Here is a 24,330-nt window from a genome sequence, read left to right on the forward strand (position 1 = left end):
TACTTCCATTACAAAATGCATACGCGTAATGCTATGTGATTTATATTGCATCGAGATTTTTTGTTTAATTCATACAAAAGATTATCAAATATAAATCTCGACAATAAAATGGAAACAAAGGGATCACAGATAAACACATTAATTGTCTATTTTTATGGTAATAATGGTAATAATTTCAGTTAAATTGAATATTGTTTTTGAGTAGAAAGTCCCTACGAGAACTATTGTTTTTTTTAGCGCATTTCTTACTGGTGGTAGGACCTATTGTGAGTCCGCACGGGTAGGTACCACCGCCCCGCCTATTTCTGCCGTGAAGCAGTAATGCGTTTCGGTTTGAAGGGTGGGGCAGCCGTTGTAACTATACTGAGACCTTAGAACTTATATCTCAAGGTGTGTGGCGCATTTACGTTGTAGATGTATATGGGTTCCAGTAACCACTTAACACCAGGTGGGCTGTGAGCTCGTCCACACATCTAAACAATAACAAAAAAAAACGTATGAAGTAAGTACTTTCGTAATACCCCCGTGGCTTTAATATTTTACCCATCTTCTCAGTGAATCGCGATTCGGATCCGGTGGTAGATTCCGCGAAGCACTGCTCTTGAGCCATCTTATCGTGGCCACCTTACACTTAAAGTATTCCGATTTTGTATTTCTATTTGTTAGGTACCTTAATTTTTTTTTTTTTTATTTATATAATTATATAAAAAAAAAAAAAAAAAAAAAAAAAGGTACCTTCATTTGAGTACGAAAATCTGTAACGGATCTAAATAAATAATTAGGTAATATTAACAGTAAATTCCTGGGGTATCCTAAAAAATCTGATTCTAAATAAAAACCTACAGAACTTTATGAATGCCAATAGAACTAACCTGATGTTTTAGCCACAAAAACCACAAACAGAGAGCTATCGTTCTAAAAAACTATTTCTTAATAAACGCTTAAAGAATTATGCTCTATGATAATTGACAATAAGCTTTTATTGACATTCCCGGCACGCAGATCTTTTATAACGATTTACAAATAAAATTGTAAAAAAATGTATTGAAGTTAATCGACACGAAAAATGTTGCAAGCAGCGCCAATACCAGTCCACGAACAGTTCCCGGATGTGGATAAAGATGTCAGCGAGGACGTCGTGGAACAATTACAGGTATTAATTAGGCCTAAAATTTCACGTCCTGTTGGATCCACTAAAGCCGCTCTCGTGATGGACGCTTCAGATTTTGGCACTGACAGCAACCATACTACAGTGTCCTTAGGGCGAGTTTTTTAACAATCTCGATAGCGTAAAAGTTAGCTCATAGTTGTATGGGATCATTTGCGTACTTTTGCCGCTAGGGGCATTGTTCCAACTGCATACAAAATTGGGTTAACTTTTACGCTATCGAGAACGTTAAGAAGCTCGCACTAAGCACACGGGTCGCTGTATTCGTCGAACTGGTCGCGGTGTGTTATTTAGTCTATGCGCTAAAATTTTTTTTACTTTTATTGCTTAGATGGGTGCACGAGCTCACTGCCCAACTGGTGTTAAGTGGTTACTAGACCCCATATATATCTACAACGTAAATGCGCCACCCACCTTGAGATATAAGTTCTAAGGTCTCAGTATAGTTACAACGGCTACCCCACTCTTCAAGCCGAAACGCATTACTGCTTCACGGCAGAAATGGACGGGGTTGTGGTACCTACCCGTGCGGACTCACAAGAGGTCCTACCAGCAATTTCTCAGCGGGTCGCGATTCCCATGCGGTAGTAGATGCCATCGGTAAGCAGCTGCCCTTGCACTGGTAGGCCTCTTTCGCAGGTGCTCAAGCAGTTTATTAAAAACCCTGCCCTCCCGGCTGAAACTTGGCGATGAAGCTGGAAAGGCTTTCGGACCACAGCAATTATTATTATTATGTATATTTTATTTATTTCAATAAAGAAACCATACATTTTGTTAGTAAATATTATTTATAATCTATGTTAGTAACTTAAAAGCCTAACATATAACTATTTGACTATTTATTACACTTTTTTTTTCTCAAGTGCCTTCTGGAAATGCCCTTATTTAGCAGTTCCTCGATGTTGCTCGATGTTCAGAAGACCTAATTAAAAAATCTTGAGTAACTATAGCATCGAATGTACTCTGGTAAAATTGCTCTTTCGGATTTTAGGATAATTTATATCCATCTCGTTTAAGAGACCTTGGACTATTATGAATCAAAGACCATTCCGTTTATACATATATTGAACACATTAGAACTAATCATAAACATATTTGCAGTATTCGATTTGAAACATTGCAATCTTGGATATCATTGTGACGGATCTCGAGGGAAAATACTTGCTAATCGATTAATACGACATTTTCTTCCGTATGACCGTGTATTTAGCACATTTACAATATTAACTTAAGTAAAACTAAAAAGCTACTACCGGTTCGTTCACATTTTTTTGACAAGTCTCTTTTTCTTAAGACCGTGTTGCCAGACTTAGATCTCAAAAGCTACGTTGCGTATCAATCATTAATTCTATCTCGTAATTCACACTGTATGGCCTCTGGAACATGACAGATAGTGATTGGCATTTGTAGGCGAAAATTAGTCAACGAGCTTAATAGAACATAGTATTCCACGTCACAGATACCGGTGGTAGCGTCACCGCCGTCTCTTCTGCAAGACTTAGCTTCAGTGGACAGACTCTTCATCACAAAACGTCTCCGGGTGAAAAACGTGCTCTTTCTACGAGGCAAGAAGAACAGGTTCTACGTGCGAACTCCCGATCAAAAACTGCTTTATTCTATTGAAGAAATAAACAGGTAATTTTAATTGTTTTTTTTTTATTTGTTTAGGATTGATGGATTACTGGTGGCCCGGAGGCCTTTCCAGTTTCACTAGGACAGGTGGGCGAGCAAAGGTTCAGCCAGGAGGGGTGGGCTTTGCTAACAGCTGCCCGAGCGCCTCCGAAGGAGACCTAACAACTCGCGAATGAATCTACCACCGGATCGGAATCGCGACCCGCTGAGATGACCCGGCGAGAAACTCAGCGAGCTGATTCATGGATTAGGTTGCACGTCGAACTCTTTGTCGAGTTCGACGAGTACGGTTACCGGGGTCCCTAAGCCTGCTCCTAGTGTTAGAGCTGAACGCGTCTAATGCAAAGGTTATTGGATCTGATGGATCCGTAAGGGCGTGGTGCAAGCGCCTGTGAGTGCCTGCTGTAATAAATATAAGTAATTGTACTGTAAAAACGGAGGCCTTAGAACTCATGTCTCGAGGTGGGTGACGGCATTTACGCTGTCGATGTCTAAGGGCTTCGATAGCACCAGGTTGGCCGCCCACCCTAGCAATAAAAATAGTTTTTTTGAAGAGACCGTAATTTAATTTCCTAGTTGGTGGGTTGGTTACCTGTTCTATGGTCTACGGCCGCTTCAGCTGCGCGTTAATAACGCTCAGGGTGTCGAAGTGATGAGAATCGTTCGTCCGTACGCCTGCACGGCCAGGGTGCTGCCCTGCCAGCTACAACGGCTCCAGGTCTTCTCGCCACCAGGACAGCTGGTCGGCACAGTCGAACAGCAATGGACTGCGGTCAAACCTCTGTACGTGATCCGGAATAAGGAACGCGATGTGGTGTTTTGGATACGGGGTACGTTTGTTTGTAAAACTATTGTAATACATGGACTGAAAAAAAAAAATTAGATGCAGGTTTGCGGCTCTGGCTCCCGCCATGGCAACATTACTAATCATCCATCTCGTCGTGGTAATAACATATTTAATTCATTCTACCGAATTATTCTAATTTACTTCTTTCGTCTTTTTTTTATTGCTTATACGATAGTACCAGCTCATGGCCTATCTGTTTTTAAGTGATTACTAGAGCCCATAGACATAAATAATGCAAATGGAATCACTCACCTTCAGTTCTAAGTCTACGGCTGTCCCACCCTACAAACCACAATGTTTTAACTGCTTTAAAAACTGCTCTGTGAAAACAGACAGAAATTTGCATGGAGTTGGAACGTTTGCCGCTAAGGGCGCTATTCCAACTCCATACTAATTTGAGTTAACTTTTACGATATCGAGAACGTTAAAAAACTCGCACTAAGCACACGGGTGTACTGGCGTGAGGAGTTTCCTTAGATCGCACGGGTAATTGCCAAAGACTAGTGGTCGCCTGATAGTCGAACTTCGACTAATAATTATTAATTTAAATTATCAGTTTGAACATTATTATGGTTCTATTGTCAAAGACTATATCATACTTCTATAATCACAGATTTCGTAAAGCTACACTATAGTTTAATTACTGGTGGTAGGACCTCTTGTGAGTCCGCAGGATGGAATAGGCAGGATGGTGGTACCTACCCGTGTAGGTACCACCATCCTGCCTATTTCTGCCGTGAAGCAGTAATGCGTTTCGGTTTGAAGGGTGGGGCAGCTGTACTGAGACCCTAAAACTTATATCTCAAGGTGGGTGGCGGCATTTACGTTGTAGATGTCTATGGGCTCTAGTGACCACTTAACACCAGGTGGGCTGTGAGCTCGTCTAACTATCTAAGCAATAAATATATATATATATATATATATATAGAGACAAATAATATTAAAGAAATCAATATTAATCTAGTCTCAACTTGATCACAGACTTTAACAATAAACAAAATAGTATAAATGCGTGTGTGTGTCAAATACATGTTAGTGTGTGTAATGTTTTCTTTATCGGTTTAATGTATTTTTTATGCATTATTTAAAAAAAATATTAGCATTGTGCACTCCTTCTCTATAGCGTGGGAAATTTTATACTTCTCCTTCCGCGCGATTTTCTTAAAAAAGGGATACAAAGTTTTTGCCTCACGTATTAATATATAGATAACTAAAGGACAAATCTACATTCCTGCCAGGTCCGTTGATAACAATCAGCTGCTTCAAGGACATTAAGTTCGACATCTTCAGGCCTGACGGCTCTCCTGTCGGCGGCACCTGCAAACGTTGGCAGGGAGTCACGCACGCATTGTTCCTTGCACCGGTTACTGACAGGTATAAATAGTATTTCAACTATTACGATTCGCGCAAAACGAAGGATATAGAAATGAAATAGCACATAAAGAAATGAAATAACTTCACACAAAATTAGTGTTTTTATTTTTTTATTGCTTAGATGGGTGAACGACCTCACAGCCCACCTGGTATTAAGCGGTTACTGGAGCTCATAGACATCTACAACATAAATGCGCCCCCCACTTTGAGATATAAGTTCTTAGGTCTCTAGTATAGTTACAACGGCTGCCCCAACCTTCAAACCGAAACGCATTACTGCTTCACGGCTGAAATAGGCGGGGTGGTGGTACCTACCCGTGCGGGCTCCCAAGAGGTCCTAACACCAGTAAAGAACGCCAAAAATGTAATTGGGGAATTGTATTTTTTTTATTTGTTTTTCGATTTTAATACTTTAAGGTATGTGCTTGATTTGAAAGAGACAGAAATAGTACTATGTCCTTTTCTAGACTAAAACAAACTGTTTAATTTTATGAACTGATAGGATACATTAGGATTTAAGTCGTACAAAGTAAAAACTCATTTTCTTAATTTTTTTAGTTAAGCCATATCAATTCTAAAGGCACGATTGATAATGACGCGGCAAGTTAGAAATAAATTAATTGAATTAATCCTCTCTAATATCCTCTATCCTCTTTTAGTAATATTTAGCATTAAATAAGTTCGAGAAATAAAATATACGCACATAAAAACAAAACACCAGGCCAAATATCTACGGAAGTGCAAATTCAGCTTTAATATAAGACTAAAGATTGTACCGATATTGTCTTATAGTGTTGTTCGTTGATTTTTACAGATTCGGCGTGGCCTTCGAAAGGAATCTGACGCTGGAAGAAAAAGCGTTACTACTCGCTGCCACTTTGCTAATGGATTACATGTATTATGATGCCTAAATAATATTGTTTTGAAATTACGTGATAGGTACATTGTATTGGATCGATTGTTCCGGATGTTTCACTGAATAAAGTGTTTTTCATTTCTGTTTTTCAATACTGACTTTTGTTTGTTTAATTTCACCGGTGGTAGGACTTCTAGTGAGTCCGAACGGGTAGGCACCACCCTGCCTATTTCTGCCGTGAAACAGTAATGCGTTTCGGTTTGAAGGGTGGGGTGGCCGTTGTAACTATACTGAGACCTTAGAACTGATATCTCAAGGTGGGTGGCGGATTTACGTCGTAGATGTCTATGGGCTCCAGTGACCACTTAACAACAGGTGGGCTGTGAGCTCGTTCATCTAAGCAATAGAAAAAAAAATGTGAACAATTAATTTGGAATAATAAACATTAGATTTAAATTGCAACCATCTGCAGCCATTGTTGCCGCATAATGTTGGATAACGCATGGAAAATTAATGGTAGTTCAACCAACGTTCCACTAAAAATGCATTTCGGACATTAATATTGAAATAAGGGGACATCCCGTTTCGTTATATTTTAAATGCATTTTACTATTTTGATCGCAAAAACGTCATTTTCCCCCTAAAAATTAATGTCGTCCGCACCACCCCTATTTGCATTGTGTTTAAACTTTTTTCATAACGGCAGATGTCCGAACTAAATGGCGCGAAATTTTGACAGAACGTGTAATTTTTGGCGCGAACAATGACAGTTGGATGTTGCAAGTACAAAAAATCCCTATATTAGGTATTTCGTTGAACCCTTTTTCCAAAGGATTGAATTCAATTATGTTGAAAGTTGTAATAATGGGGTGCTTTTTACTGATTTCGGGAAAATCGCAATGGGGTTTAAGTGTATGTAGGTCAGTGGGTACGCTACGCTTTATGGCATTAAAGTTTTTTCTTGTTTTTTTTTTATTTTTTCGTATAATATAAAAAGTGGCGCGCGTATGTCACGTGTACTGCACAAAAAAGGGTTTAAAAAGAGATCAACAATACGTGTTTAGAAAATGATTTAGAGTTGTTTTTTTTTTATTTGAAAAGGGATTTGCGAAATTACATTTTTTGGGAAAAAATTGAATTTTTTGTTGAATGTTCGACAAAATAACAGAAGGGCTAATGTCAAGATTGGAACTTTGGCAAGTGATTGATAACCTATTGTTGGTAAAAATTAAAGTTCAGCCGGCGTTTTTGAAAAATGCTTTCCTTGTACAACTCTAAAAATACTGTTCTTTTTTGTAATCTGTAATCTAAACATCACTAGAATCGCTCGCTCTTTACGGGAGTTTTTATCAGATATGTCCTTATGCTTTGGTGTGCTCTAGCCTCTAGTACCATTGATTTCCACAGGTGACAACAGATTTTACGACCAGGCGATCCATGACACTTTATATCCACATACTACCTAGGGCCACTTCAGTCATCCACAGTGCGCTTCCAGAGGTCTTTTTTGCCACGTACCATCCGGCTATGGAATGAGCTTCCCCTCCACTGTGTTTCCCGAGCGCTGTGACATGTCCTTCTTCAAACGAGGCTTGTGGACATTATTAAGCGGTAGGCAGCGGCTTGGCTCTGCCCCTGGCATTGCTGAAGTCCATGGGCGACGGTAACCACTCACGATCAGGTGGGCCGTATGTCTGCCTACAATGGCAATAAAAAAAACAGAATTAAAAAATCTTGTAAATTACAGAGAATCTGAATTTGAAATTCAGAAAGTGAGTGAAATACGCGATGTTAAGTTTACAATTCACAAAATCAGTGTGTTCTACGGTGATCTAAAGGTGTCACTGGTCTTCAAAACCCACACATAACTAATTTAGATATGAGGCCGTCAGCGCAAAAGTGTCCTTACAAAGCTTACCATATTTAGTACGGAGCTATTGAGGTTTGAATTGACACTGCTTCGTAGGTAAAAACAATACGCGCAAAGACAATGTTTACAAAGTTATCTAGGACTGAAACTAGGGACAGGCCGAATTGGCAAAAGAGTTTATTATGTTTTAAATAAATTTAGTAATTAACATGAGTATATTCCTACATATTTTGCAGCAAAGCCCTCTTGGGGTCCGGTTTCAAGGATGGAACAGCGTTAATAGAAGTAAATGACGAAGCTTAGACTTATATCTCGAACCCGGATTTACGTCATGATATCTATGGGCCCAGATATCCAGTATTCACTACAAATTTGTTTTCTTTTTTTTTATTGCTTAGCTGGCTGGATGAGCTCACGGCCCACCCGGTGTTAAGTATTCACCGGAGCTCATAAACATCAACAACGTACTGGAAACTATGCTGAGACCTTAAAACTCATATCTCAAGGTGGGTGGCGGCATTTACATTGTGGATGTCTATGAGTTTCGGTAACCACTTATCACCAGGTGGGCCGTGAGCTCATTCAGCCAGCTAAGCAATAAAAAAAGGAGATATGAGATCTAAAGTCTCCGTTTCACAGTACAACGGCTACCTCATCCTTCAAACCAAAACGTATTACTGCTTCACGGCAGAAATAGGCAGGGTGGTGATACTTCCCGGTGCGGGCTCACAAAACCTTACCACCAGTAGATTACCTTGTTTGAAGATTTCCACCTCCCGTCGCACTCTTCATGCCTGAAGGTCCTGATCATCTCCATCCATGACTTTCATCCTCGCGATGTTGTACCATCTCATCCTGTCCCTTAATAAGTACTAGAGGTCCCACAGTAGTCAAAATTCGACTAATTAATTGGAATTGTAAGTTTGTACACATACTATAATCACAAATTTCGCCAAGGCTACACTATAAAAAAATATGAATAAAGACAAACAATATTTAATCTATTCTCAATTTGACCACAGACGTCAAGAAAAAAAGTTTGACAATAAATAGTATTCATGCGTGTGTGCGTCAAATACATGGTATGTAGTGTGTGTAATGTTTTCTTTATTTTTTTAATGTATCTTTTATGCATTATTTAAAAAAAATTCTCTATATTCTCTATAAGTGTGGAAAATTTCATACGTCCTCCGTCCGCGCAATTTTCGTAAAAAGGGATACAAAGTTTTTGCTTCACGTATTAATATATAGATCATCCAATGTTGACGGTTACCTCAAAGCAAACAGCAGAAACATGACGCATTTCAAAATCTATTTCATGATACAACAAACCACAGAGCAGCGTCATTATGTTATATGATAAATGTTATTGTTGTTTTGTTTTCTAATGCTATGGAAACTCAAAGGAATCGTGTTACCATATAATTCGCTTTAATAAGACAAATGCGGTACACGCAAAGTCTTCCTGGTGGCAGTGAGTCAAGGTAATTAGAAATTTATGTGGTAAAGCTACGATTAATTTTAAAATTTCAGGTTTGCTTTGCGTGTGTGTGTATGACTTGACGATTCTTATGTGAGAGTCTTTAAGCACGTGTTCATCTAGACTATTAAAAATTGATTATCCATTACACAACCGAATCCTGGAAATCATTTTGCAAATTGTACATACACAAAAAAAAATTGATATAAACTTATGAATTATTATATTTATGAACCCCAAACGCTTTAAAAGCTTTCGAAATAACGAAGCACGACCGTGTCACGACCGTCGGGTTAACATCCGTGTAATGTTGACATTTTATGTTACAAAACTTAACCCCTCGCTGCGATGTTGTTCTGTTGACGGTTTAACCCATTTTTCTAAAATTTCACTGCGTTTCCGTCGGTACGGGCGACAGATGCGCCGCACGCGGGAGGGACCCTCGGCACACGATTTTTAATGGGTGTCGCTTTTTTTTTCTATATTTATTAAAAAGTACCACTGATTTTCGTTCGGAATTCCGTTTTTTCTGTGTTATCAATCTAAGCCGACAGTTGACGCGTACATAATCTTTAATTAAGAGTGTTTTTCATGTTTTTTTTTTGTACTTTAACATTATTACTTGATTTATTTATTGAAGTTTGAATGGGGTTCCATTTTTAACACGGTTTTATGTAGCTTGATATGTACTTACGTACGTCCGTTTTCGTCATTTTCGTCAACTTTAAGTGAAAATTTTCCATACGCATTAAGGTCCTATGATAATACGATTATTTTATAATTTCGCTCTTATACGCTGACCAACAGAATCTAAAAAAAAAAAGTGAGCCGTCACGGGACGCTTGGCAGATGTGAAACATTGACATTATTTTGTAAAAGTAATATGCAGAAAAGAACAGATTGTGATAGGAACTAAATATGTCATAATGATAAAATAAAATATTACGAAAAAATAATTTGTTTCCAAGTAAAACATAGGTTATATTGTGTACTGTAGTAAACAACACTGTATACACTACGGAGTATAACACTATAGGTATCCGAGATCAGTGTAGCGAGAGAGATGGCTTAACGCCGGATCGAGTGGGAGAGAATCGCACAGTCGATTGCGCATGACGACGCGTCGCCACGGCATGCGTCGCCACGCCAGAAATCGGTTTTACGTGCGGCTATAGATGTTTCACATCAAAAATGATTAATCGTTAATTGGATTTGCTATTTAAACGCCTTTGTTTTTACCTTTAAAGTACTATAAATATTAACTATTTTAAAAGCTTTTAATGTACATATAAAATGTTTTAACTTTAAAATCACCTAACACGATTTAAAAGAAGTAATATTTATTATATTTGAATCCTTCGAATTCTGTTATTTTCATATATGATCTATTATATTTTCTCATTATCGCGCCAATCTTTGTTGAATAATCTTGAAAATTTGTGTGAGATGATATAGAAAACTGAATTGCTGTAATAGTATCACACAAATGCGACACAAAACATCTCAAATGGCGAAGTTGATGATTGTTTCTCTAGCCCCAAAAGCTCAAGATTACACAAAATACATATGTACATATTTAGAGGTTAATAAAACCTTTTAAGCTCTCGAAGAGTGTATGCGGTCTCTAAGCGCTATGACAATTTGGTGTGCTTGAATTTTTTCGTAGGATTGACAATGGCGAAGTTGTCCAAGAAAGATCGTGTTTCCATCAACAACTACACACAAAAATAAAATTTTATTTTTTATTTTTATTGGTTAGGTGGACGAACTCATGGCCGACCTGGTGTTAATTGGTTACCGGAGCCCATCGATATTTACAACGTAAAATTTTCCACCTACCTTAAGATATAAGTTTCTCAGTTCCATAATACAACGGCTGCCCTACCTTTCAAACCGAAACGCATTACTGCTTTATGGCAGAAATAGGCAGGGTGGTGGTGCCTACCCGTGCGGATTCACAAGAGGTCCTACCACCATTAGGTACGTAATAAGTTCACCACAGTTCGACGTGTTACAAGCTTAAATAATACTAGATGATGACCGTGCTTTTCTCGGTTTTTTTTTTGATAACGCCATCTTGTTGTGTCTTTAAAGCGGTTAGTTGCTCTCAATTAAGAAAAAATAGTATTATTATTCGCCAATAGATGTCGGGAAGAGTTGATTATTGAAAACACGAATAAAACAACATTTTCTGAAAATAAAACGTAGCTAGATCGATTTATCGCCCCCGAAATCCCCTGTATACTAAATTTTATGAAAGTCGTTGGAGCCGTTTCCGAAATTCAGATTATATACATATATATTAATATACAAGAATTGCTCGTTTAAAGATATAAGATTAATATTTAAGAGTTGCAAGCGTCTTAGAACTCGTAACGTAAAGTAAAAGCCCACTGAGTTTCTCGCCGAATCTTCTCAGTGGGTCGCGTTTCCGATCCGGTGTTAGATTCTGCGAAGCACAGCTCTTGCTAGGGCCAGTGTTACACTCCCGGTTCGAGCCCCGCGAGCTCACCTACACACGTTAGGGTGAAGCTGAAATAGCCTCTCAAGGCTATCAGCACAGGTAGGAAGAAAAAAAACAGGTATTGAAAATCTTGCGAATTTTTTCAAACGACCTTAAATTAGAGAAAGTAAAGAATCTCTTGCGAAATTTACATTTTAATATTTGCGGTATACCGTTGACTATTTCAGTAGCATGTAAAAAGAGTTTTACGATTGTGTTAATGAGTACCGTCTATGTTGAGTAGTAGATTGCAGAAATACAGCTTAGTTCTATAAAACTGGCTGGCTATTACAGCAACACCTCCGGTTTGAGCCCCGTGAGCTCACCTACACGTCAAAGCGAAGCTGAAATAGCCTCTCAAGGCTATCAGCATAGATAGGAAAGTAAAAAAAGTAAAGTAAACAAGGAAAAAAAACCAATTACTTATTCATTCGGATGCTTAACGAGAAAAACATTGACATATTTGTATATTTAATTTATTGAATATGGTAGAAATGTTTCGCTCAATTAATGAAAAACAAACACGTAACAAACAGACGGAATTAGGAACATATACCGACCACAACACACGCGACAACACTTCACTTTAACAAAAACAGATTTCACGAAAACAAAATGAACCTCCTCCGACTCCTGTTTATAATATTGTTTTCTTGGAAATAACACTTTTTTCTAAATTTCCATACGACCATTATAAAATGATATTGTAGTTAATGTCTTTAAGAAGAAATTGTGGTAATAATGAATAATGTATCAATGTATTTTGAGTGTTAATTGGATTAGTGTATTCTCTGTAATTTTTTCCTGTTTTCGTAAATTTTATACTGTGGTTTTTTTTACTTTTGTTAATTATGTCATTTTTCAAAGATGCTCTATCGTAAAGTGCTGTTACGTGTATTGAGGCATAAATTTGGCTCTCTCCTAAAGCCAGAATGTATTTCTTTTATTTAATAAATTTTAATTTTCATTTCAACCGATGTGGATGGCCATTAATTATTAATTTATGTTATCTACTCAATTGTAACTGTGATAATCGTTTTTTTTTATTTAAATTCGTTCATTTTCAGAAATCGAAATGGTCTTTCCGTAGCTGTCATAATTAACACATTTGAATTATTTGTCAGTATTGCTATATTACATATTAATATATTAATTTCACAACGAATGTCGAACAACAATGCACCATAACAAGACAGACTGTGCGAAATATTTTTCAACTCTAGCAACATTGACAAACAAAACCTTTAACCTTTGGCCTAAAGGTACCAGGCCATAAACTCATAAAAAAAAACCTTTAACCTCGAAACGTCAAAATCCAATGTTCGTAATTTAAACTTTTAACCACAAACAAAACATTTGATTTTGACATTTAGAGTTTTATTTTCTATTCTGAATAGTCTTCATCTAATATATTGAACATTTCTGATCATCCACATCAGTAAAAAATTACATAAAATAATTTGACTAGAAACAATACATTACAGAAATTAAATAAAGTTTAAATCAATCCGTATTGTTTTTTCACAGTCGCACTTATTTTGAAACTATAGAATTTAGAAACTATATATACTATTTTTAAGTCGTCTTTTCACTGTGTTCTCATTTCTCAAGCGAGCATTCAGTAATTATAATCGGAGCGGTGAAACCTCTACTTTATATTAGTTATAAGCTCAAAAATACCATATAACATAAAATATTTATCATCAGACTGACTTATACTAATGTTCTAATTGTTTAATAAGGATGCATTTGAGTCGTCTATTATCAAAGGTGGCAATCTGTGCATTTGGACAAAAAAATGTTATTGATATGACGATACAGATTGATTTGAATATAATCGTCTCCTTCAAAGAATACGGTTCAAAACCTGCATTAAAAGTATTAAGTTAACCTGTTATTTATCTAAGATGTCGTTCAGAAGAGTTTTGTGACTGCCAATGGAATACAAAGTCAATAATTCGTTTTTCTGATTTACCAATAATTGTCCAAAAGTCACATTGCCGGCTTTGATAATAGTCGACTCATTTTAACTACACGTAGAACAATTTCGACAGCTGTAAGGAAAAACATTGTAACTGATTTTATCAAATCGATTTATAAACAACACAAAGAATATAATGTTTATGATCCCCGTATCCCTATTCTTTTATATATATTTAATTCTAACAAAATAAGATACAATGTTTTTGATTGCAGATGTCGATTTATGGATAGAATTTATTTAACTTTTTTTTTATTTGTATTCTGTTTCTGACGTCACGAATGATTAGCTATGAAAGTAGCGGTGCTATTTTCGATGGAGAAGTTGTAATGAAAATCATTTTTGATCAATGTTTTAAGCAGGATGTCTTTAATTTATGGCAATTTAATTAAATCTCATTGTATTTTGCGTGAATAATTAGTCTATGTTGAAACTTCCTTTGCCATGTGATACAATCAACATTTTGAAGTTTCCGAAGTAAACAACTATTAAAAAAATCTATTTATATACATATTTCTTTTTTTTAACGAAATGTTTCCTAAATAAATTTCAGGTTACGTACAACGTGCAACGTTATGAGTGTGTTATTCTTAAACTATAATATTAGTATGATCAAAAAAAAATAGCGATATTAATGTGTGGGTACAAAGATAAACAACTTTATTGTAGATTATTAATACGATAGTTTGTTATTTGCTTCATTTACGCGCGTAAATTAGTCCACGCGTCAAATTAGTTCACACGCCAATTTTATTTAACATGTCGACTGCTGTGTAGGTCACCGGTGACCTACGCGGTCACTGAAGTAATTATGTCGATTTCTTTTACTAAGGCGCCTGGCATGCCGTTTTTTTTTTTCGGGCCGGGGGCCGAACCTCCTACAAGGTCCCCGCGCCTAGGGGGCGCGTGCGGTATGTGGGACTGGTCTGCGACTGCGAGACCGCGGGCCCAAGGATGTTTTCAGAGCCCTACCTACTAAACGACTCCCCTGCACTCTTCGCCCAAGCATCATATCCCCTCCGAGGTCAGAACCCGGATGAGGTAGGGGGGTTACCGCTATCAACACTGGTGCCTAGCTTTGTTTTCTTTTGTTTTTAATGTATATTTTAGACTTTTAGGTATCTTAAAAACATACACATCTCGGTATCATTGAATTCGTCTCTCCCAGAGTCTACTAGATATTCTAGCGTAGTAAGATGATTGAATTGATACAATTACTTCAGTGCGCCGCGTAGGACACCGGTGACCTACACAACAGTCGACGTGTTAGCATTGTGACACAGCACACGCGGGACGCTCGATTGAACACTCGTGAAAAGACAACTTAATTTCTTTGGAATGTCTACAGAAAATATAAATGAGATCGTTTTCATTAAATTACCTATACATTGACTAGACACTGATTACGAGAAGCTTGAAATTTAGCGTTGACTTAAAATTAACACAAAAATATATAAATTTTTCTAACACTGTCGCTCCCGAACGAACAACGCCTAGCAAGAGAGAGACAGCCGACTTCGTACTGAAATATGTTGTAGAATACACATGGCTATGTCATATTAAGCTTTATTTAAATGAATCCTTGAATTTGTGTTTTCTAAGACAAGGAAATATAATTCAACAAACAAACAATGTCTTGAAACACAGCCATTCAATGTTTTCATTTAAATATTGAATTGGTCACTGTGAATCGAATTTTAACGTTTATAAACTAATTTAGTTACGTACTCAAGTATAACGCTTTATCGATTATTTTTTATTCGATTACAGAGATGATTCCAACAAGGTTTTATTCAAACAAAATCGTCTGTTACACGTAACGCAGAATCATTTAAAATATCTATATCTCCATAAAATCTAATAGCGCGAATCTGATGACGTTGACAGAACGAACTGTCACTGTCAAATGTAAATAAGAAAAAAAATTGCAAGTAAGTAGTATCTAAGTCGCATGCATTGTTTGGTGGTATTTTTCACTGAAATTAATGTTATATTGGACCAATGGATTCTATCGTCTGATTTTACTTAAAATTGCCATTCGGCTAAAATAGCCTGGTAAATTAAGTCGATTCTAAGGGTGAATTTCACTTCACAATGAATTTATCTATGGCAATTTTCGGGCAATTCTTCCCAGACATTTTAATTAATTTTGAAAATTATCTGTTGTTCAATACACGTGCAGAGTCAATACGATTGAACAAATAATATTCTATGAATATGATATAACTATCCAACAAAACCACTTAGCTATTCTGAATAAGGAAGAGTTATGTTTTATTGACAATTTTCTCATTGATAAATAACTTTTTTGACAAAAATATTTAAGTCTAAAACTATGTATAGCTTAATAACTAATTAAAATTCGATTCACAATACTTGTATAGGTGTTCAAAACAATAAACTATTTCTGTCTCCTTCACTCATTAATATACTACAAGTGAGAAAGACAGATTGCGGTTTCGTCTATGTACATTATAATATTAATAAAATTATTAACTAAATAACAAACAGTGCGACTGTTATTATTGTATTACGCATTGTACCCGTGTGTATCAAATATATTATAATTTTTTATATATATCATCTTACTTAACAATAATTTGTACTGTATTTTTTTTAATACCAAACACCGTTAAAATTCTCTTTGGTAAATTTGTACTATTCATTCTGGCCGCACACTAGATCATAAGGCTAGCCTATTTAAAGGCTTTGGCAGCGCGGCTAAACACTTGTGCCTGATAAGTAGCAGATCAGAAAAATGCAAGCACGAATGCAAATATTCTGGTACCTCAATGACATTAAGCATCCAAATTAAGTTTACTGTTTAATGGATTGAAATTTCAAACCGTCATGGCGTCATAACGTAAACCTTAAACTCACAGTTCACTACTAATTACAATGTAGGATTTACACCGATTACAAAAAATAATAAATAAATCTACGGCCGATACTGAACGCGTCTATGAAAAGAAATAGGACCGGCATTGATAAATTACCCTCCAATAAAAAAAAAAAATTTATTGGTCAATTTGCTAATAATTTTATTGTGATTTATGGTCCATCCGTAATGATACCCGTCGTCACTTTATTGATAGATGTCACAATGGAAAATTCAAAATATTATTGTTTCTTTTTTTTTAAGTCAAACGATTTCATTTTCGCGGTCTCGGTTATGAAAGACAAGATAAAATCTTAAATTGGAATGCCCATACTTTACAAGGCCCGGCTATCGAATCCGTAACAATACTGACTCCGATTTTGAACAGGACTTGCGATGCCTTAGAGATAAACGTTATGTGATGATATCAACGCGAATTTGTCACAAAATCTGACGTCACAACAAACTGCACTCCATACGTTGTTAGTTTATTATTGGTAGTCGAATATTTTTAAATTAAAATTTTTAGGATTATCGGTTTTTTTTTGTTATAGTTACATTTGCATTTACAAAAAAAAAATGTACTATCTTGCAATACATTTTAACCTATTGTCGTGCTGTCTAACTTTAATATAATCTTACAAAATTATTAACGAAATCAGCAGTGTTTTTCGAATACGGAATAATACATTTCAGGGTTGCAATGAAGTTTCTGAAACCGGTCTATTGAGGTTAATATTCTTCAAAACAGTAAAATCCTCAAGATACTTTTAAAGTTAGACTAAACTACATCTAGATCAAAAATAATAAACAACAATAAAAGGGCTTTCTTTTTTTGTCTACGAATATTATAATTTGTATCTTTCAAATTGCTGTTTAAGCTACAACAAAATTATTTATGTCCATATAATATCATAGCACTAGAACATTCGTAAAATTTGATGTAGCTTAAAGGCTCTGATTCCGAAGCCGTGCAAATCATCTAACAAGCATATAAGCAACTTAATTTGCGGGTGCAAATAAAGGTTTGCAGTAAATTGAAGAGCTGAATGTATTTGATACGTGTGCGGCCACGTTTGTCTGTCGTTCTCTGCAGGTACAATGCAGCTAAAAATAAAAACATTTGAACACAATCAATAGACTACATACAAAGGTCGCGACCTCCGTGAAAATCTAAATTCGAGACAATATAAAAATTTTCGGACATTTCACTCCTAGCTGTGGTTCTGAAATGTCCCTCCTAATGGAATATAGATGGTCACGGTGGGTCGTTGACCGCGCGTACAATTTTTTTTTTTAATTTATTTGTTATAATTTTAAATTTTAATATAATTTGTTGTAATATGCGTTATCTTTTCGGCTTCGCGCGTTTTTCGTTTTTTTTTTATTTGGCGTGACGGAGGAAGACTATAGGAAGGCTCTTCATTAATTAATACAGCTATTTATACCTAAAAGTTTGGAGTTTCTTCAAATATAATGTGATTGAGTGACACGGCACGGTAGATTAATGCTTTTGATAAAAAAATATGTTGAAATAATTATATAGATTGAAGGTTATTGAAATTTAAAATGTATTATTTCTATTTTTTTCGGTTTTATATTGTGATTATATGTGTATTAAATATAATTTGATTGATTTTAACACGGCACGATAAAACAATGCTTTTGGTGAATTTTTTTTTGTAGAAAAAATTTTACAGATTGAAGGTTATTGAAATTTAAAATGTATTATTTCTATTTTTTTCAGTTTTATATTGTGATTATATGTGTATTTAATATAATGTGATTGATTTTAACACGGCACGACAAAACAATACTTTTGGTAATTTTTTTTTGTTGAAACAATTTTATAGATTGAAGGTTATTGAAATTTAAAATGTATTTTTTCAGTTTTATATTGTGATTATATGTGTATTAAATATAATGTGATTGATTTTAACACGGCACGGTAAAGCAATGCTTTTGGTGAATTTTTTTTGTAGAAACAATTTTATAGATTGAAGGTTATTGAAATTTAAAATTTATTATGTTTTTTTTCAGCTTTCGTGTGTCGTATGTATAGTCAAAATTACATTTAGCATTTAACGTCGCGTTTTTCTTCTCATCATATTGATTCCAGTGTTTCGAATATTATACAGTATTCATTATATACCATCCGTGATTATAAACTTGAAGTGTAGTTTTAATTACGTGTTATGTATTTTTATTGGTTGTTTTCAATTGAATCAATTCCGATATTAAATTTTAATAGGGTTGTATTGTAATTGTTTGTCTAATAAATAAGTTCTGTTCTTAATTGATAATCAAGTTAGGTTAGTTTTCTGTTATTTATTGTTGCTGGAGTTTGTAAAATGGGTTTATAGACAGAATTAGAACGTCTATGTATTCTTCACATTGGCTTGCCCTACTAAAGTAATTAATTCGGCCTTATGTCATTTAAGCCGTGGTAAATTTTCATACCTTAATTGTTCCGAAAAAAGAATTATTTGAATTAATGTCATATTAAGTTTTACATATTTTATGATTTTTTTTTAAAGTTTTACCTGCATAATCTGGTATAAAGTTTCAAGTAAATGTATTTAGCTTTATTGATATTACAAAAAAAATATGTTTGTTAATGTAGTGAACAAATACATTTTTATGGAAGAATAAATAGGAACTTTTTTTTTTCATAATTAGTAACTTTGTTTAGTAACTTGAGATTATAAGTATAGTTTTGCATTAAGTCCGAAATTAAGTTAATACAATGAACGTAAATGGATTTTGTGATTTGATAATTTGAGTTCAAAAATTTATTTCGCATACATTTAGCGCGGTTAATATATTTTCAATAAACCAAATAAATAATTTTGGGTCGAAAAAATCGTAACCTATAAATTGTGAAGCTTTGCAACGTTTAGGAACTCGGCTAGAAATCTATAAAAGCGTTTGTATGACGAGACTAATCCTGGTTTCCGATCACAATATTTATAATTCCCTAGAAAACCGAATTTCGCCCCGTAAACGACGCGGAACCGCCAAGATAACGACCTCTATATATTTTCATTAAATTTAAATTACATCTTACGTACATACATAGGAACTTTCTTTAGAAGCTGCATCGTTTGTACAAGCTAACCTCCACACTCAACTACCGAATATTTAATTATTTAAAACAAACTTTCCTCATTACTCAAACAAGTGTTGATAACAAGACAGTGGCCGCGTCCCCGACCCCCTGGTCCCCCGCGCATAGAACTTGTTAACTCATAGTCAGTCTTTTAATGGTGTAGACGGTTCGCTTAGTTTAAACATTAATCCAATATATTACTCGTAGCGTCTTAAAATAGTGTTTATTTATATAATTAATTCTAATATTTGTACTTTTGTGAGGTAGATTGTCGCCGCGGGGGACCGAAGGAGCCGGGGATCGCTTAAGTAACATATAATGTTATCGATTACATGTAAATAAGTATGAATGGAGGCCCGGCCCGAAGGAGGGGCGCGGGACGAGCTGAGCCCGCCACCGCACCCGCTAACAATGACCCGTATGAGCGATGTGTTTCACAACTAAACTCGACCGACCGGGCCCCATCGACACCTAACTAATCAAATTTAATACTAATATTACGTTAATGTTGATCACTGCCCAATAGTACGTATCTTTGTGCTTAAGTCACTCGTCGACAACAATAAATAGTATCGAGTAGCTAAGGGAACGCGCGGCCTCCGTCCGGCGCTGTTTGTGTCGTTGTAACTCCAAAATATAACGTTTCAATAATAATATAATCAAATGTATGGGTCGCCAACAGCTAGTGTGTAGCCCGTGGGCCCGCAGTGAGAGGCGGCGCGAGGCAGCGGTGATCAACATCTTGCGCTAACACTACCCGAGCGCACCCGCGCATTACAAACCTTCCAATAATAAGTTACATACTACGGTGTATTTCTTCTCCCGATCGAAATCGACGTTTCAAAAACTCGTCTCGGACCGACCCGACGGAACATCCAGGAGATAATAATAAATAATCGAATTTAAAAGCGGCAACGTTTCACATTATATCACCCGTTTAATATAATTCTCAATAATATGAAGTCAGACTCTGACAGTAACAGAGGCCGGGGGCCGCCGCGCGGTGTGGCGCTCGAGCGGGCGGCCGCGGACAGCTTCTCCGATTACAATTATTACGTCTCATTATATTTTTTCAGCAATCGCTTGAAGGCACACAGCGTTAAATGTAGTGAGTAGAGTCGAGAGCAGCCGCGGGATGGGCTCGCGGCTAGGCCGGCGTGAGCGTCAGCGTGACGGTGGCGCGGCGGGTGGCGCGGCGCCGCACCGGCAGGAACACCAGCGACGGCACCAGGCTCAGTGCGCCGCCCGCCTCCTCCACCACGAAGGGCTGCATCGTGAGCGGCGCCTGCGGGGCTCGCGGCACCGCCAGCAGCGCGCCCGCCCCGCCGTGCGCCGCCCTCAGGTGCGCCTCCAGCGCCGCGAACCCTTCCGCACGAAACGAGCAGCGTGAACACGAGTACGACGCGTCCGCCTCGCCCTCGATATCGTCCACCGCCTCCGCCTTGTGTTCGCCGCCCTCTGGCTCGCCCGCTCCGATCTGAACTTCGCAAGGCGTTTCCGCCGCTTCGCTCGCCGCCTGTTGTTGCTGGGCGTGCGCGCGCTCGTGGGCGAACAAAAACGCGAGAACGTCCGTCGTGAACGGACAGTATGAGCACGCATAGGGCTTGTCTCTCGCCAGCAGGTCTAGCGGTCGCGGGGGCGGGGGCGGCGGTCTCGCGGGCGGAGCGTGCTCTGCGAGCAAGTGGGCGCGCAGTGCACGCGGGCCCCGGAACCTCCGCGCGCACAGCGGGCACGGCTCCGCGGGCGCAGACGTGGCGGGGGCGGGCGGTGCCGGGATGCCGTGCGTGTTATGCTTGTGTACACGTAGGAAATATTTACTACAAAGCTCCTTGTGACAAATGTCACACGTGACGCCACCCAGCTGTGTGCCGCTCTCAAGCGAGATGCCGTGCATGCGCTGCATGTGAGTGCGCATGAAATATTTGTTGCACAGCTCCTTGTTGCATATTTCACAGAAACTCGATCCTGATGATGAAGCTCGGCGCTCGTCGGGCGGGGGCGGCGAGGCTGAAGGGGGCCGCATTCCGCCTTCTCCCGGGTCTTCTGCTAATCTCTCGGCCGCGAGCTCGTTCAGCTGCGATATCATCGTCTGCAGCTTGCGGAGTTCTTCGCTGGCGGAGCCCGGGGACGCGGCGCCTCGCTCCTCTACGATGAGATTGAGAGGACTCGTCTGTCCGTCGCGAAGTACTGCCTCAAAATCGTCTTCGCACTCTCGTTTTACCTCCGCCATCTCTTCAGTGTCGAACGGTGGCGGGAGCGAATGAGACCGCGGTGGCGTATCAGGCGGTGGAGCCGGCAGAGCAGGTGGCGTATTTAGCGGCGGCGGTAGTGGAGTTCCCAGCGGTGTGCCCAGCGGTGTACCCAAGGGCGTGCTGAGCGAGGTGATCAACTGTCCTCCAGGCGGAGTGATTGACGGTGGAGAATGCTCCATCGACAATGAGTGCATCAGTGGAACCCCGTGTCTTCTTTCCCTGTGCGTCCGCAGAAAATATTTGTTGCAATACTCCTTGCAGCATATCTCGCAGAACGCTTCAGGGTTGACGACTCCGAGCCTTCGCAGCACGTCGGGTTGGAAGCCGGCTTCGCGAGCACGTCGCGCTGAATCAGGCGACAGCCTCCGTGGAGTGCCGCCAGACTCCTCGTCGGATGCACGCCGCGGAGGTGAGGGTTGCGCAGGAGGAGGTGCGGCCGGTTGAGGCTCGTTGCCGTCGTAGATACCATGCTTGTTGGCGCGATGCGTTTTAAGGAAGTACTTGTTGCAGAACTCCTTACAGCAGAGGTCACAGTAGGCTTCCGGATTGAAGATGCGCGGTGGATCGTGTCGCGGTAGGAGGCGGAAGGCGGCGAGCGGGTCGAAGGTCGGCAGCGCGAGCTCTCCAAAGGCGAGAGCGCTCTTGTAAATATCTGCCATCTTCGCGTGCAGGTCTAGGGGAGGGGGCGCGGGCGGGGGCGCGCGGGAGGGGGCCGCCTGCTTGCGTCGCTTGCGCCCCGGACTGCCGCCGCCGTTCTCCAATTCCACCTCGCGCTTCACCGCCGGCGCCACTGACATCGCGTCACCGCCGCATCTGGAAATCACATATACGAATAAATTAATTAAAATATCACAGAATAGGTATGTACTCACATAAGATTAAACATTGACAATTGATGTTTGTGCCTAAATAACTGGAGATTCCCGTGTCGAAATAAATATTTTTAATAAGTTTATTTAATTATAAAAATTTTCGAATAACAATAATTATTAAAAATACTTTTACGGTTTAAACTCGCATATAATATTTTCGACGTTTCATATTTGAAGTATTTGATATTTAATTGACGTAATAGGATTGGAAGAGCATTATTCATTATGAGCTGTTACCACCAGGCAGGACCATCGATTCTGAACTCTACTGCGAACTACTGATGAGATTAAAGCAAGAAGTTGAGAGAAAGCGGCCGGAATTAATCAACAGAAGGGGTGCGGTTTTTCATCATGATAACGCTAGACCTCACACATCTTTAGCCACTCAGCAAAAATTAAGAAAGCTTGGCTAGGAGGTGTTAATGCATCTGCTGTATAGTCCTGACCTTGCACCTTCAGATTTCCACCTGTTTCGGTTTCTTCAGAACTCTTTAGGCAGTGTCAGGTTAACATCACGAGAGGACTGCCAAAACCAATTGTGGTATTTTGATCAGAAGCCCCAAAATTTCTATAACAATGGGATCATGTCCCTACCTACAAGATGGCAAAAAGCTATCGAACAAAATGGTACCGACATACTTTAGTTAAATGTAAATAAACTATATTAAAAAAACATGTAAATTTTCTTAAAGAATGCGAAGAAACTTTTTCCCCAACCTGTTATATCGATAATAGTACTCTTGAAGAGTTAGGAAGGTCGTCGATTTATATCTGAGCTAAATCGTCTCAATAAATTGTCGTTAAGAAGCATGTCTTTTAGTTTCTAAGTCTACATGCATAAGTTTTTCGTAATTTTTTTTTTGTAAGTAAATCATTTTTTGTAAGATCGTGGTCAGGAGTGAAGATTACGAAGATTAATAAAAGCTTTCACACATTCGCTTAGCTTTTACGAGCAAACATTTGACAACAAAGCCATTAAAGAAAGGAGATTAAGATTGTTTTATTAAAAAAAAACAAATTGTCTACTTTTTGATAAGGGAAATTTAATATTAAACTCGGTTCGAAAAATCATAAACAACAACACTAAATGTTTAATACAACATAATTAATAAGAAAATTACTTCCATTAAAAAATATCAGATACAATTTTAATTTTAATCTTTATTCTCTTGTTATAATAATTATTAAACTACAAATTCAAATTCTTAATATAGTTAACACGTTAACTAATTTGAAAGAGGGGATTGGTAAATATATATTTATATCATAAATGGGAATATTTTAGTAAGAACCGCAGCTGTCTCATTTTTATCTTGCTATTGCCAATTCTTTTCAAGTCGCCGTGGCCTAAAGGATAAGTCGTCACCCATAGCGAGCAATACGACTGTCTCGTTTATTTATTTATTTATTGCTTAGATGGGTGGACGAGCTCACGGCCCACCTGATGTTAAGTGGTTACCGGAGCCCATAGGCATCTACAGCGTGAATACCAACACCCACCTTGAGAT

The 24,330-nt window shown here is 38.1% G+C and overlaps 2 protein-coding genes across 2 annotated transcripts in view; one reads left to right on the forward strand and one right to left on the reverse strand.

The window, feature by feature from the left end:
* The first annotated feature begins 997 nt into the window (after positions 1 to 997).
* Positions 998 to 5,977, forward strand: LOC692834 (phospholipid scramblase). Its single transcript, NM_001046679.1, is given in 5 exon segments — positions 998 to 1,153; positions 2,628 to 2,803; positions 3,377 to 3,630; positions 4,886 to 5,021; positions 5,836 to 5,977. Coding segments are annotated over 5 exon segments (750 nt in total). The 5' UTR covers positions 998 to 1,066; the 3' UTR covers positions 5,933 to 5,977.
* A 12,587-nt stretch (positions 5,978 to 18,564) lies between these two features.
* Positions 18,565 to 24,330, reverse strand: part of LOC101741209 (uncharacterized) — a 74,039-nt gene continuing 68,273 nt past the window's right edge. Inside the window, exon 2 of the mRNA XM_038020933.2 lies at positions 18,565 to 22,763. Coding sequence (XP_037876861.1) covers positions 20,846 to 22,747 — 1,902 coding nt within the window. The 5' untranslated portion in view covers positions 22,748 to 22,763 and the 3' untranslated portion in view covers positions 18,565 to 20,845. The remainder of the gene's footprint in view (positions 22,764 to 24,330) is intronic.

This window comes from Bombyx mori, chromosome 27, assembly GCF_030269925.1.
Source record: "Bombyx mori chromosome 27, ASM3026992v2".
Lineage (NCBI taxonomy): Eukaryota > Metazoa > Arthropoda > Insecta > Lepidoptera > Bombycidae > Bombyx > Bombyx mori.